This window comes from Octopus sinensis, linkage group LG3, assembly GCF_006345805.1.
Source record: "Octopus sinensis linkage group LG3, ASM634580v1, whole genome shotgun sequence".
NCBI lineage: Eukaryota > Metazoa > Mollusca > Cephalopoda > Octopoda > Octopodidae > Octopus > Octopus sinensis.
In genome coordinates, this window is record NC_042999.1 from 101401138 (window position 1) to 101418776 (window position 17639).

At 37.3% G+C, this 17639-nt stretch overlaps 1 protein-coding gene across 4 annotated transcripts in view; it reads right to left on the reverse strand.

Moving 5' to 3' along the window:
• The window catches only part of LOC115209811 (tubby-related protein 4-like), a 646703-nt gene extending 630779 nt beyond the window's left edge, over window positions 1-15924 (reverse strand). For all 4 annotated transcript variants that reach the window (XM_029778367.2, XM_029778365.2, XM_029778366.2 and 1 more), the window contains exon 1: window positions 15358-15924. In XM_029778367.2, the coding sequence (XP_029634227.1) occupies window positions 15358-15615 (258 nt within the window). In that variant the 5' untranslated portion in view covers window positions 15616-15924. The remainder of the gene's footprint in view (window positions 1-15357) is intronic.
• Window positions 15925-17639: the final 1715 nt, after the last annotated feature.

Genomic DNA, 17639 nt, shown 5'->3' on the forward strand with positions numbered 1-17639 from the left:
AGCATTATAGTCAGCTGCTACAAAGATAAGGGAGATGTCTTAGATAGAAGTAATTAAAGAGGTATCAAATTGTTGGACCAGGTTATGAAAGTTACAGAAAGAGTTATGGCCCAGTTAATCAGAAACAGAATTAGATTAGATGAAATGTAGTTTGGCTTTGTGCTGGAGAGAAGCACTAGTGACGCTATCCTTATAGTCAAACAACTGCAGAAGTATTTGACTAAGAATAAACCAGTGTACTTCATATTTGTTGATTTGGAGAGCCTTTGACAGAGTACCCCTCTTTGTGATATGGTGGGCTCTGAGAAAGCTAGGGGTGGACAAGGGACTAGTGAAAGCTGTACAGGCTATGAACAGAAATTCTGTCAGCAAGGTGAAAGTTAACCAAGAGTAGAGTGATGAATTTAGTGTACAAGTAGGTTTTTCTCAGGTTTTAGTTCTCAGTCCCCTTCTCTTCATCATTGTCCTCCAGACCATAACAGAGGAATTCAATATCAGTTGCCCCTGAGAACTGAAAGATGCTGATGACCATGCTCTCATAGCAGATTCTGTAACACAACTAGAAAAGAAATTCCAGGTGTGGAAGCAAAACCTGGAATCAAAAGACCTTATGGTTAACTTAGCAAATACTAAATGTGATCTTCCACACACAAACACTACTATATACATACACACACACACACATATATATATGTATATATGTATGTGTATATGTATGTATATATATGTATATATATATATATTTTATATATATAGGTATATATCAATGTAGTGTGTTCCAATCAATCATGTAAAACAGTTGGTTATCCTCTAGCATAAACAGGCTTGTACAGAAAACACAAAGGAAACAATAATCAATCAATAAAATTTATTAATCAATGTATCAAATACACTTTGTTCCATTTCAAAATTAGAAATCAATTCTCATAAGATGAGAGATACAGTACAACTCCAGCTCAAAAGCAACTTAGTTTGTGATAATCAGATATGTGAAAGAACAGAATGGAAAAAATATGTACACCCTACATATGTTTCAAAACTTTTTGGAATTCATAATGTGAAACATTAAAACCATTTCATCGTTATAATGTACACTTTATCATTGGGTACATAACAAGAAATATGCACCAGTGATGAGGTATAACTCTGAAATGGTTTTAATGTTTCATGATATGGATTCCACACACTTTTGAAACATGCACAGTGTATATCTACTTCTTCTATTCCTTTCATTGATGTACACACAAACACACACACACACATTTATATAAATACAAATTGTGATGTCACAGGAGAGAAATGTATCCAAATGAATGGTGGTGCACTTGCTTTTAATGACTCTAAAAAGAAAGAGGCTTGGAGAAGCCATTATGAAAGACTGCTGAATGTGGAGAATGAATGGGAAGAGGAAAGCCTGCCTAATGTTGACCCAGTAGAAGGACTAGCTATCCATATAGACAGCTCCCTAGTAGATAAAGCAATTAAGGGTATGAAGCCAGGAAAAGCTCCCGGCCCATCAGGAATCACTGTTGAGATGCTTAAGACATCTGGTGGTGTAGGCTATGGCCTAGTCACTCGCATTGTAAACCAGGTAGTTCATGATGGAGTCATATCCAACAACTAGCGCAGCGGCACCATAGTCAACTGCTACAAGGGTAAAGGTGATGCTGTAGATAGAAATAACTACAGGGGTATCAAACTGCTGGATCAGGTAATGAAGGTCACGGAGAGGGTCATAGCCCATCTCATCAGGGAGAGAGTCTGCTAAGATGAGATGCAGTTTGGTTTTGTACTGGGTAGAAGCACCACTGATGCCATATTCCTGGTTCGACAACTGCAGGAGAAATACCTAGCCAAAGATAAACCCCTATACTTAGCTTTCGTGGACTTGGAGAAAGCCTTTGACAGGGTCCCCCGATCCCTTATCTGGTGGGCAATGCGGAAACTGGAGATTGACAAATGGTTAATAAGGTCTGTACAGGCCCTTTACAGAGAGGCTGTTAATAAGGTTAGGATTGGCAATGAGTACAGTGAAGAATTTCAGGTAGAAGTTGGCGTCCACCAAGGCTTAGCCCTCAGTCCCCTTTTATGCATCATAGTCCTCCAGGCAATAACAGAGGAATTCAAGATGGGCTGCCCCTGGGAGCTCCTCTATGCTGATGATCTAGCCCTCATAGCTGAATCACTACTGGAACTAGAGAAGAAATGCCATTTGTGGAAGCTAGGTTTAGAATCAAAAGCATTAGAGTTAATGCAGCAAAGACCAAAGTTCTATTAAGTAGGAAGGCAAACTCACCACACACCATCTTAGGTAGGTAGCCCTGCTCGATCCGTAGAAAAGGTGTAGGTAGAAACTCCATGAGATATACCCAGTGTAAGCTATGGACACATAAGAGGAGCAGCAACATCAAAGGAAAATTAACCGAGAAGATAGCTTTCATATGCGGCAGATGCACAGGGGCAATAGACACCACTGACACTCTGAAAACAGATTCCAGTACACTCTAGGAGAAGAAACTAGTAGTTGATAGTTTCTGATACCTAGGTGACCAAGTTAGTAGTGGGGTGGATGCACAGAGAGTGTTACCACTAGAATAAGAATAGCCTGGGCAAAGTTTTGAAAGCTTCTTCCCCTACTGGTGACAAAGGGCTTCTTGCTCAGAGTGAAATGTAGGTTGTACGACGCATGTGTTCAAACTGCCAAGCTTCACGACAGTGAAACATGGGCCGTGACTGCAGAGGACATGCATAGGCTCAAAAGAAATGAAGCTAGCATGATCCACTGGATGTGTAATGTCAGTGTCCATGCACAACAGAGTGTAAGCGCCCTGAGAGAAATGTTGGACATAAGAAGCATCGGATGCAACATGCAGGAGAGACATTTGCATTGGTATGGTCATGTACTATGGATGGATGAGGAGAGATGTGTGAAGATGTGCCACTCACAAACTGTTGAAGGAATCTGGGGTAGAGGTAGACCCAGGAAGACATGGGATGAGGCGGTCAAGCATGACCTTCATACATTGGGCCTCACAGAGGCTATGACGAGACCTCTGAGACATGCTGTGACTGTGAAGACCCGATAAATGAAGTGAGTTCATGGCCCGCAGGACAGCCTGCTATGCTAACCTTGGATCATAGAGTGACCCGCTGTTCTTGAGGAGCCCTATTGAGTCAAGTACGTCAACACCAACATCAAAATAAAAATCAAATGGAAATTGTAGTTAAGATTCCCATGCCGGTGACACGTAAAAAGCACCATCCGAATGTGGCTGATGCCAGCACCACCTGGCTGGCGTCCATGTTGGTGACACATGAAAAGCACCAACCGATCATGCCCTTTCTAATGCCAACCACTCTGAAAGTGTAATGGATGCTTTTACATAACACCAGCATGGATCCCATTTGCATGACACCAGGGTGTGTTTACATTCCACCAGCATGGATGCCAATTTGCATGACACCAGTATCTGCCACAACTGTGATTTTGCTCAGCTTGATGCCAAAGGTCTTGGTCACTGCCTCTGTGAGGCCCAACACTCAAATGAAACTCAGCCACTTTGCTTCCATCAGGCCCAACATTCAAAACATTCTTTATGTGCCACCAGCATGGGTGCACTTAGCTTGACAGGTCCTCTCAAGCAGAGCACATCGCCAAAAATAACAGTCACTAGTCATTGCCTCAGTGAGGCTCAAAGTTCAAAGAGCATGCTTCACAACCTCGTCCCATGTCTTCTTGGGTCTACCTCTACCACAGGTTCCCTCCACAGTTAGAGATTAGCACATCTTTAAACAGCTGTCCTCACCCATACTCATCACATGACCATACCAGTACAGCTGTCTCTCTTGCACATCACATCTGATTCCTCTTATGCCCAACTTTTCTCTCAAGATGCTTACACTCTGTTGACATTGCATACCCAGCGAAGCATACCAGCTTCATTTCTTTCAAGCCTACACATGTCCTTGGCTGTCACAGCCCATGTTTCACTACCATGTAGCATAGCTGTTCGCACACAGTCATCAAACAATATGCCTTTCACTCTGAGAGATAAGCCCTTTGCTGCCATCAGTGGTAGGAGCTCTCTGAACTTTACCCAGCCTGATATTATTCTCACAGCTACGCTCTTGGAGCATCCAACTTCGCTACTAACTTGGTCACCTAGATAACGGAAGCTATCTGCTACCTCTAGCTTGTCAACCTGGCAGTTGATGGAATCTATTTTCTGTGCATTTCGATTCTAGACCTTGCTTCCATACCTGGAACTTCTCTAGTTCAGGTAGTGATTCAGCTATAAGAGCAAGGTCATCAGTAAAGAGGAGCTCTCACGGGCAGCCTGTCTTGAATTCCTCTGTTATTTCCTGGAGGACTAAGAGGAACAAGAAGGGGCTGAGTACCGATCCTTGGTGAACTACTTGTACCCTGAGTTCTTTGCTGTACTCATTGCCCACCATCACCTTACTGGTAGCATCCCTGTACAAGGGTTGTACAGCTATCACCAACCACTCATCTATCCCTAGTTTCCACATTGACCATCAGATAAGGGATCAAGGGACTCTGTCAAAAGCTTTCTCCAAGTCAACAAATGCTAAGTATAGAGGGTTTAACTTTGGCTAGGTATTTCTCTTGCAGTTGCCTTACCAGAAATATAGCATCAATGGTGCTTCAACCTGGCACAAAACCAAACTGCATCTCATCTAGATTAACTCTCTCTCTAATTAGTTGGGCTATGACTCTCTCCATAACTTTCATCACCTGACCCAACAATTTGATACCTCTGTAATTATTTCTATTTAAGGCATCCCCTTTACCTTTGTAGCAGTTGACTATAGTGCTGCTACGCCAGTCATTGGGTATGAATCCGTTATGAATGACCTGATTTACAATACGGATGATTAGACCATAACTTACACCTCCAGATATTTTAAGCATCTCAGTGGTGATTCTTGATGGGCCAGGGGATTTCCCTGTCTTCATATCCTTAATTGCTTTATCTACTAGAGTACTGTCACGATTTGGGTAGCTGGTCCCCAATTGGGTCAACATTTGATATATATATATTTATAAGTGTATGTATATATATATATATATATATATAAAAAAGTTGAGTTGTGGGGTATCGCACGAGTGGGATTATATAAGAAAAAAGGTTTGAAAATGCAATTTAAACGATGTTTATTTACTTAACCGGTTTCACTCTTTGGTAAAAGATTGTCAAAAGTTACATTTAAGGAAACATTGAATAATATGGGTTCAAAAAAAGTTTTTTACATAATTGTCACATTGAGTATTATGCATTCAAAAAGGTTTTTACATAATTGTCACATTGAGTATTATGCATTCAAAAAGGTTTTTACATAATTGTCACATTGAGTATTATGCATTCAAAAAGGTTTTTACATAATTGTCACATTGGATATTATGAATTCAAAAATGTTTTTTTTATACATAATTGTCACATTACATGTATAGATATAGTGTTTGGTAACAGAGAAGTTCAATAGTGTGATGAGAATATTGGGAAAATTTGGCAGAAAAGGATAAAACAAATATATTATTGGGAATTGGTTGCGTTAATTATTGGTTGTCGCAAATTGTCACATTACATGTATATATATACAATCTTCGGTATATATATACAGCCTTTTGACAGCAAAAATTAGAATGGCTTTTTATACATCTCAGAATATTTTAAGTACAAGGCGAGAATATGTTTTTACTGACCTGTTGGGATTAGCAGAAAGGCTGAACTGAGAGAACAGAGGAAGTAGCCAATGTGGTGTATACTTCCCCTTTATGCATGAATGATTTTGGGGTTATCAGGAGGTTAGTATGCGGGTGTGAATAGATGTGTCCGTGCCCGCTGGTCAGATAGCGTCTGTTTGTCACACACATATATACACACACACACACACACACACAACAACACACACACACACACACACATAGTAAACAAACACACACCACATACAAACAACACACACACACACACACACAGAACACACACACCCACACACAACGCACCCACATATATCACATATACACACAGCACACAAATATAATATGTATCTATATATAACATATAGAACGGGCCAAATCAATCAACATTCAAGACCTTCGAAAACCCAAACACATCCACAGTACAGTCAATAGCCTCCCTTATCTCTCAACACACAACCCAAGGAATGCAGAAGCTTACACTATTATATACAACAACATTCCACAACTAAATCAAGACCCACGCCTGAAAAAAATACTGGCAGCTCATAAAATAATAAAAAGTAAGAGACAACCTAAATCCCTAAAAAACCTCCTCACCAACGCAAAATTACACAACACAAACCCACCGCCCACCATCATAAAATGTGGTCGCCCCAACTGCAAGACCTGCATCCACCTCATTGAGGGATCATCGTACAAGTTCCACTCGGGACACACATTCATCATAAAAAATAATTTCACGTGCGCATCAAAAAATTTACTCTACGTCATAAGGTGTGAAGGATGCCACGAAGATTACATAGGGCAAACGAGCCTACCCTCAGAGAGACAGAATGACAGTTCACCGACAACAACTGAGGGACCCCTCCACAAGACAGATACCACTAAGTGGACACTTAGACCTTTGTGCACACAATAAGTCCCCCAAATTCTTAGTCTTCCCACTATACCAATGCTTGGACAACACCACAGACCAAACACGAATAAATAAGGAAAGTAATCTTATTCAAAAATACAGACCACAACTAAACATACTCTAACATACCCCCTGGAAACACATCCAGAGCAAACACACAGGGACGCGCGCACGCTCACAGCATATCGTGCGGGCGGGCACATGCGCGCATCGGCACGCATAGGACACACTAGCGGGCATTGACCACACACATACGTGGCATGCACACGCATGCATTATATATATGTAGGTGATGTATGTGTGTGAGTGTTGTGTGTGTGTGTGTGTGTGTGTGTGTGTGTGTGTGTGCACGTTGTGTGTGTGTGTGTGCGCGGGTGTGTATATATATATATGTGTGTGTGTGTGCACTGTGTGCGTGTGTGTGTATGTGTGTGCGTGCGCGCACGTTGTGTGTATGTGTGTGTGCACGTGTGTATATATGTGTGTGTGTGTGCACTGTGTACGGGTGTGTGTGTATGTGTGTGTGTGTGAGCATTATGTACGTATGTATATATTTACATGTGTATTTGTTTTTAAATATATATATATATATATATATATATGTGTATGTGTGTTGTGTGTGTATATGCATGGTATGTGTGTATATGTTAGTACTTTGTTTGTGTGTGTGTGCGGCATGTAGAGATATATTTGAGTGTGTACGCTATAAGTTGTGTTGTTTGTGGGGGGGGGGGGGGGGTGAATTTTTTTATATATATATATATGTATGTGTATGTGTGTGAAAAAATATATGTATGTATGTATGTATGTGTATATATATATATATATATATATGTGTATATATATGTGTATGTGTGTATGTGTGTGTGTGTATATTTATTTGCTTGTTTATGTGTGTATAAACATGTACATTATTTGCATGCGCATTGTGTATATGTATATTGTATGTATGTGTATTGTATATGTATGTGTACAATTAAGTGTATATATGTGTGTGTATGTGTGCAGTGTATATATGTATATTGTAGGTGTGCTATATATGCGTGAATACAGGTATGTGCATTGCGTGTATATATATGTATACATTGTGTATGTATGTTATGTGTGTGTGTGTGTATATATACATTATATGTATGCGTACGTGTATGTGTATGCGTTGTATGTATGTGTATTGTGGGTATATGTGGTACATCTATGTATGTGTATGTAAACACTATTTATATGTATATGTGTATATATGTATATGCATTGTCTATATATATATATTATATGTATGTACTGCGTATGTATATTGCATGCATATATTGTGTATGTATATTGCTTACATGCTGTATGTGTATATTGTATGTGTGTATATATATGCTAGGTGTATTTGTGTGATATTTATATTATGTATGTATGTGTGCGTGTGTTGTGTGTGTGTGTGTGTGTGTGTGTTGTGTGTGTGTATGTGTGTTATATATCTGTGTATGTTATATATAGATACATATTATATTTGTGTGCTGTGTGTATATGTGATATATGTGGGTGCGTTGTGTGTGGGTGTGTGTGTTCTGTGTGTGTGTGTGTGTTTTGTTTGTATGTGGTGTGTGTTTGTTTACTATGTGTGTGTGTGTGTGTGTGTTGTTGTGTGTGTGTGTGTGTGTGTATATGTGTGTGACAAACAGACGCTATCTGACCAGCGGGCACGGACACATCTATTCACACCCGCATACTAACCTCCTGATAACCCCAAAATCATTCATGCATAAAGGGGAAGTATACACCACATTGGCTACTTCCTCTGTTCTCTCAGTTCAGCCTTTCTGCTAATCCCAACAGGTCAGTAAAAACATATTCTCGCCTTGTACTTAAAATATTCTGAGATGTATAAAAAAGCCATTCTAATTTTTGCTGTCAAAAGGCTGTATATATATACCGAAGATTGTTATATATACATGTAATGTGACAATTTGCGACAACCAATAATTAACGCACCCATTCCCAATAATATATTTGTTTTATCCTTTTCTGCCAAATTTTCCCAAATATTCTCATCACACTATTGAACTCTCTGTTACCAAACACTATATCTATACATGTAATATGACAATTATGTATAAAAAAACATTTTTGAATTCATAATATCCAATGTGACAATTATGTAAAAACCTTTTTGAATGCATAATACTCAATGTGACAATTATGTAAAAACCTTTTTGAATGCATAATACTCAATGTGACAATTATGTAAAAACCTTTTTGAATGCATAATACTCAATGTGACAATTATGTAAAAAACTTTTTTTGAACCCATATTATTCAATGTTCCTTAAATGTAACTTTTGACAATCTTTTACCAAAGAGTGAAACCGTTAAGTAAATAAACATCGTTTAAATTGCATTTTCAAACCTTTTTTCTTATATATATATATATATATATATATATATATATATATATATATTTACAAGTGTATGAATATGTGTATATATATATATATATATATAAAGGAAAGAATAAATTGAGTCAAAAGGAAGAGGGAGTATGATTCGACAGGTGTTTAATGACCACTACACATGTTTCAATACAACATAGATCCACATATATACACGATTTAAATTTAAATTAAGTAACAGTTTACCTGTATAATAAAACCTAGTTATATCTCCTCAGGTGATATATAATCGCTTTGATTTCAATGCAATCACATCCAACTATATATCACCTGAGGAGATACAAGTAGGTCCTATTATACAGGTAAACCTTTACTTAATTTAAATTTAAATCCTGTATATATGTGGATCTATGTTGTATTGAAACAGGTGTAGTGGTCATTAAACAGCTGTCGAATCGTACTCCCTCTTCCTTTTGACTCTATTTATTCTTTCCTTTATATTTTTCACACACAAGAAATGCCTAAGCCTAGAATTGGTAGTATACCATAATACTGTTAACTATCTGATAATTCTAAGGGTGAATGAGATCTATTTTGTACTCTAATATGTTCTTAACGGAATATTTTTCAACTATTTATATATATATGTATGTATGTATATACAAAATATGGGGTGTTAGCTCACAGGTGATCTAAACAACTACGTACGCTAGGTAAATGCTGTAATGGATTACTGGGGCTCAAGTTTATAGCCAAGATGGCAGTTATGGAGCCATTACAGATTTCCAATATAAAATAAATAAATGTGCCCTTTTAAAGCCTAGCCAGGCTCATGGGCCCGTTTTCTATGGTGTATGTGTTCCCAAACTGGACGGGACACCAGTCCATCACAGCGTTACTCAGTTTTGCCAGCTGAGTGGACTGGAGCAACGTGAAATGAAGTGTTTTGCTCAAGAACACAATGCATCGCCAGGTCCAGGAATCGAAACTACAACCTTACAATCATGATGCTGACACCCTAACCACTACGCCACGCGCCTCCACTAGATTTCCAATATAGTGGATATATAATTGTTAAAGAGGACAACAAATGTTAAAGCAAGGCAAACATCTCAAGTCATATACATTATTATTATTGGAAAAAAGATTTGAAGTCTTACAGCTGTCTCTGGGATATCTCAGAGTATGGGATATTCCATTATTGGAGACACATAGGGAAAATGAGAAGGGTATAGATTAATGAAATAACCACATAGAGGACAGAAGTAAAGGAATAAGGAGATGAAGAAAGAGGAAAAAAAGGAACCATAAAAGTTCACAGTCCATCTTTCCAATCTTGTAGAAATAAGTCCTTAAGTCCAATCCTGCGTAAATCCATGTAGGTTAAAGTTTTGATAGTGTAAGTATCCTGCATGTACACATGTGTAATGTAGCATGAGTGTTTTCCTGTCTTAACAGTCACTTTGTGACTATTGCATGGTATTAAGATAAGGAAACTTGCTGAAGGAGATGCAGTCAGCAAGGTGAGAGTTAATGAGTATAGCAATGAATTCAACATGAAGGTAGGAGCAAATCAAGGCTCAGTCCTCACTCTCTTCACTTCATTATAGCCCACTAAGTTATAACAGAGAAATTTAAAACCACCAATGGGAACTCCTCTACACAGATGGCCTAGTTTTTAAAGCTGAATTGGTAGAAGACTTAGAAAAGATATGCCAGACATGGAAACAAAACTCAGAATAGAGAAGCTTCAAAGAACTCTTAGTAAAGGTAAAAGTATTAGAAGATAGGATTCTAATATCATCATGGAAATGGCCATACACTGTACCTAATGTGAATTATGGAACATGCAAAAAGTGTAGGTGCAAATAGGGCAATATGTATTAAGAGCACATGTAAAATAGACACTATGTAGTGAACAGACAGTTCGCTAGAAATATTTGACAGCTTTTATTAACTAGGGTACCTAATTACCATAGTATCTCAGAGTAAGAATTGGCTGGAAAAAGTTCAGGGAGCTATTGTGTTTGCCAGTAACAAAGGATCTTTCCTTAGTGTGAAGGGCAGACTCTCTGATGCATATGTACAAAGTACAATGCTGGTTGATATTATGAAGTGGGCCGTTAACACAGAGAATTTGCAGAAACTAGAAAGAAATGGTGCAAGCATACTCAGCAAAATGTGTAATATTGGTATACATAAATACAAGGGGCACAAACGGGCTGAGAGAAAAACTAAACAAATAAAGAATCAGATGAAATGAGCAAGAGAGAAGACTGCATTAGTATAGGCATGTGATGCATATGGAGGAGGACAGCTGTGTAAAGCAGTGTCACATGCTTAAAGTGAACGGAACCTATAGACGAAAGACACTGAGGAAACTTCGGGCAAAGTAGCGAAGTAAAATCTGAAGTTGCTGCACCTCATGGAAGAAATAATAATAAAAGACCGCATTGATGGTAAAACATATATTAAAATTTGTATATATGTATGAACATAAATATATGTGTGTGTGAGTATATAAATGTATATATATATATATATATATATACACACATACGTATATGTATGCATGTGTGTGTCTAATGTGTTTGTATATCTTTTGGTATATACATGTATGAACATATATGCTTGCAGATATGTATATGCATGCATATGTGTATAGGTGTGAAAAAGTGAATGTTAAAACGATGACTATATATACATACATACACACACACATACATATATACACACACACCGTCAGAGCTACATTATTGCCCACTTTGATAGCTTCTCATCCCTCTAATATTCCTATCGGTCAACCCTCTTAATACACATCCTTCTCATCACTCACCAGCCTATCATCCATGCGACTGTCTCTGTTACCCTTGCCTTTACCAATCCTGTCTCTAGCAATGCACACACTATTGCTCATCTCTTGATCACTCCTTCCTCTTCTCACGCCCTCTAGACTATGACGTTGGTGTGACAAAGGATAGTAGTGGACATCTTTGGTTCACTGCACATTGCTTCCAGTGTAACTAGGATAAAATTGCAACTATCTGACCCATTCACCAATGCTACACACTTCCAACCTTACACTTATCATGCTAGCTTTCTCCCCACCTTCAGGTATAAGATTAAGGGTCTTCATCAGATGTTCATTTAGCCCATACACTTTATCTATGCTTAACCCTTGGTATTAAAATCTGACACTCAGATTCATTGGCTGAATCCTTGTTGTCTATCTCTTTCTCACAATAAAATACACCCAGGACACTCTGTCAAGTGCAGTGTTGGAAGTACTCTTCAGCTTTGTCTAAGATATAATAATCTCCCTAGAACTGATGCTATCAAAAACTGTACCTAATACACTCGGTGGAGGAGTTCATGTTAGGAAAAGTACCCTGCCACAGAAACCATCAACAATTAGTAATCTGATGACCCATCCAGGAAAGTTGTGACAACCTGGCTAACCCAAACCCACATGGAAACCGAGAATACACAAACGCACATGTACATAAAAATATATACATACATATACATATATATATATGCAAATATATACACACACATGTTTATTTATATATAGATATATATATATATATATATATATATATATATTATATATATATATATCCATATATCTACAGGAGAACTAAAAGGCATATCATTTATGTCTATGCATCTGCACACAATTGTCCCTGACAAATCTCTCCCCGACAACTCATTTTCCTAACACGCTTTCCACCACGCACTGTATTCCTCTCTCTCTCTATCTCCCACTGTCCATCTGCAATCTTGCAATCTTACACTCTGACTCACCCTGTCCAATCCTCTGCACCACTCCTATTTACATTCATCTCCTTGTACCTTGAGGGTAAACTCTGACACATCTTCACCACTATCTTCTCTCTACACTTCTTTCTTTTTTCCAACTGGGGTGGACATGTATTTCCACTACAGCAAAATGCCTTTTTCAGTTCCTCTATCATACCTCTCATCAACTGGCACAAAGCTAACTCCCTAAATTCTACTCTCCCTCACAGCTGCAGGGTCATGCCTTGTAAGTTACTTGGTGACCATGCTAGTGCTGGTGCCACATAAAAAGCATGCAGCACACTCTGTAAAATGGTTGGTGTTAGGAAGGGCATCCAGCTGTATAAACCAAGCCAAAGCCAATAGTAGAGCTTGGCACAGTCCTCTGACTCATCAGCTCATGTCAAACTGTCCAACCCATGCCACTATGGAAAATAGATATTAAATGATGACAACGATGACGTGTATATACTGCTACATGTGTGTGTGTATGTGTGTGTATGCACATATATGCATGCATATATATATATATATGTGTGTGTGTGTGTGTGTGTGTGTGTGTGTCTGTATACATATATATTTACTTGTTTCAGTCATTTAGCTGTGGCCATACTGGAGCTACGCCTTGGAGGATTTTAGCCAAGTAAATAGATCACAGGGCTTATTTCTTAAGCCTAGTACTTATGTTATCGGTCTCTTTTCTTGAACTGCTAAGTTATGGGGACATAATCACACCAACTCTGGTTGCCAAGCAGTGATGGGGGGGGGGGACAAAGACACACATACATACACAAACACACACACATATATACACAACGGACTTCTTTCAGTTTCTATTTACCAAATCCAATCACAAGGCTTTGGTCTGCCTAAGGCTATAACAGAAGACACTTGTCTAAGGTGCCATGCAATAGAACTGAACCCAGAACCATGTTGGTGGGAAGCAAGCTTCTTAGACAGCCAGGCCAGCACCTATATCTATATATATATACACACACACATATATACATGTATATATATACATATATATACATGTATATATATACATATATATACATGTATATATATATATATATATATACATATATATACATGTATATATATATACATATATATATATACATATATATACATGTATATACATGTATATATATACATATATATACATGTATATACATGTATATATATACATATATATACATATACACATATATATATATATATACATATATATATACATGTATATATACATATATATATACACATATATATACATGTATATACATGTATATATATATATATAATATATACATATATACATGTATATATATATACACATATATATATACATATATATACATGTATATATATATATACATATATATATACATATATATACATGTATATATATATATACATATATGCATGTATATATACATATATATACATTTATACTTATATATATATGTAGATATATATACATACATCTATATATATACATACATCTATATATACACACACCTATACAATTATATACATATATACATGTATATATGTGTATATATATATATATATATACATTTATACTTATATATACACATACATATATATACACACATATATATACACACATATATATACATATATGTATACACAAATATATATATATATATATATATAATACACCCATCATTCACAAGTATGAGCATACTTTCGCAGTGTTAGCTGCCCAATGTAGTCATGAGGAGATGCAGACACCTTCCCACCCTTGTATTTGCAGAACATCCAGGATGTGATATGGAGGACGAAACACCAACAGCAGCACTGGGATGGTATGGGCGATTTTTCTGGAGATTTTTTCTCAAAGAAGCTAACTGAATCTCAGTGGGATTTGAACTCAGACCTTCAAGTAATATCACAAAAGAATCTGATACTCTAACTACTCTGCCAGTCACCACCTTGTGTGTGTGTGTGTGAATAAATCATACATTTAGTTAAGACGGTAGGGAACGTTGAAATATATTTGGCTGTTATTTCTAGCATATCAGATAGACGCAGAAAGGTTTCTCGTTGTCAGGGCAAGCATACCTATTGTTAGTGTCTAACCCCATACCTGTTTTGGTTTGAGGAGGCCTTTAATTGAAGACGCTCCTGGCTTGACCATTCCTTCTTATATTTACCGTCTAGGGTTTCTTCATTATCATATGTCATTTGTTTGTTTAGGAATTATTTCTTTTGTTAAGGGTGTGATTGAAGATTTGAAGAGAGCAACTTATCCCGTTGCGATGATACGATGCAGTGTCTATCGTGGATGGGTGTAGTGTGTGTGATTTTAGATTAAGCTGCAGTGCTCGATAACCGCATAGAGGTCTCCTTTTTCGTTAAATCATCAAACAGTGATGGTCACACATAACGCAATCACACACACACACACACATACCAACTAATACATACACTTCTTTTTTTTTTCATTTTTTTCTTCTTTTTTTTTTCAAAATGGAAATAAAAAAAGAGAAAAGGACGGAGAAAATTTTCTAACTTACCTCGCTGCGATGTCCTCTGAGGTTAAAATTAGACCTGGTAGGTGCATCGTACTTCCGACAGTGACTTGTGGTAAAGGTAACTCCAACTACAGCACTGGCGTTGCCCGAAGCCAACCATCCCTCCATGTAATACTCTGCACGATTTAACTTCCAACAGTCGGCATCTGGAATGCCATCGGGCACTTTACCCATCCACGACAAACACTGCACAGTGCAGTCGCAACGGGTTGAGTTGTTCTGTTCAAAGTGAACATGCATATTTTCGGCTCACAAAACAGCGTTGACAACACCGTAACGGCTTTATGGTTTCAGCAAAAATACTTTTGGTGGCGGTTTGTGTGGGTTTTCATTTAAAAATATATAATCCCGATGGTGATCCGTAAGTATCGATCCTTTTCGATTTCCTTCTTTCAAATTCACTTATTCTTATTTGCCGTCTTTTAAAATATACTGTACATGTACAAAATACCGCACCGCATCTACATATACACGTGCATATACATACATATTTGTATACATACATTTATGTATGTGTGTATATGTAAATATACACAGCTACAATATGTATGTATGTATGTATGTACGTATGTATGTATGTGTTGTGTGTATTATTTCAATGATTTATAATTGAATAAAAAACATTCTCTAACATTTACACACATATATACATATATTTTATGCATATGTGTTTTTTCAGTTTACATATATATATTATATATATATATATATATATATATTATATATATATATATATATATATGTATACGGACACACACAATTCCCGTGTATATGTATTATTTAGTACGAGAAATTATTTCTCTGACAACAATGTTTACAACATTGTTGTATGATTTATAAGAAGCCTTTGACATTTGTGTTTCCTTTACATACCCTGTCTCAATAAACATCATCAGTTTGAAATTTCAGAATGATTGGCACTATCCATCTTTCCTTTCTTTCTTTCGATCAAAATTCTTTAGAATACTCAAACATATTTCAGGCTATGTGTATATGTGTAATAAACTAAAAGACAAGTTATTTCCAATGAAGGGCTGCTGTTTTCCAGCCTCACCCAGAGCTATTTCCCAACCATATTTTCCCCATGAAAATTCTCGTCTGTCGACATTTGACCAGAGGTAGAAGGAGGAGGAGAATGAAAAGAAATTTAATGCATTAGAGAATCTTGTAAAAAATTAAGAGAAACTTATGCATAATGGGTTTAATTATTGTTAGGTTAGGTTAGGTTCTGTAACAAATACTGTAACATTTGGAAAATGTTGGGGGTTTTTTATCGTATGAAAGAAGCTTAAACCATATCACAGGTTTGAGAAAGCATAAAAATCTAAAATGATGTTTTATCGAATATCAACTGACTGAGACATCAGGGTCAGATTGTGAAGCAAGTTTGGGAGAAAAGTTTATGCTCATACCGGCTGGAGCATTGAGTCAGATTCCAGTCAATGGAGAGAGAGAGCCAAGTTACAAAACATCATCAAGAAAGCTTTAGAATGAGCTTACCACATGGCAGCTGACATCAGTTCGATCATTGACAATTCAAACATGCACAAAAAATGCCAATCAAAATCACTGAAAGATTGATAAAAATACATGAGAAAACAAATCTTGATAGTATTACTAACCAGAAACCCACCTAAAATCCATACACGTGGTCTCTTAACAACTTTGTTTCTGCATTGCCATCGTTCACTTGCTACTCTCATCAGACTTGGCCTCCCTTTCACTTACACTCTTTGTCTAACTCTCCCTATCTCTCACCCTCTCATAATCTTTCACTTGATCCACTTCCATCTAACATCTCTTACTCTACCTATACCTCTCACTACACTATTACCTCCTTATCGTTCTACTTTCACTTTCCCCTGTATCGTATACTACCGCTGATACACTGCATACACGCGTGCGCAGCAATCAGCCACCGAGGAGATGATATACAATAGACAGCTGAGAAGAATGGTGTATGCAAGCAACGGTTACTAACGACCCTGGCTAGAGTAATAAATTCTTAACGAAAAAAAAAGCACAAGACAAAAACAGTACAGTGTATTCGATTAGCATACATTTTCTCCTGTTCAACATAACACTCACTCATACATACACATTCATCCAGCCGATCATTTGCTTTCCGTTCAATTTTAAATATATTTCATTGGATACCATGGTTGCACCACTCGCCGACTGAAACCTCTACGTCACAGTTGATCGACTCCAGCCTCAAACTGCCGCCGCTATAAACAGCTTCGTGTACAAGCCATCTTACACTG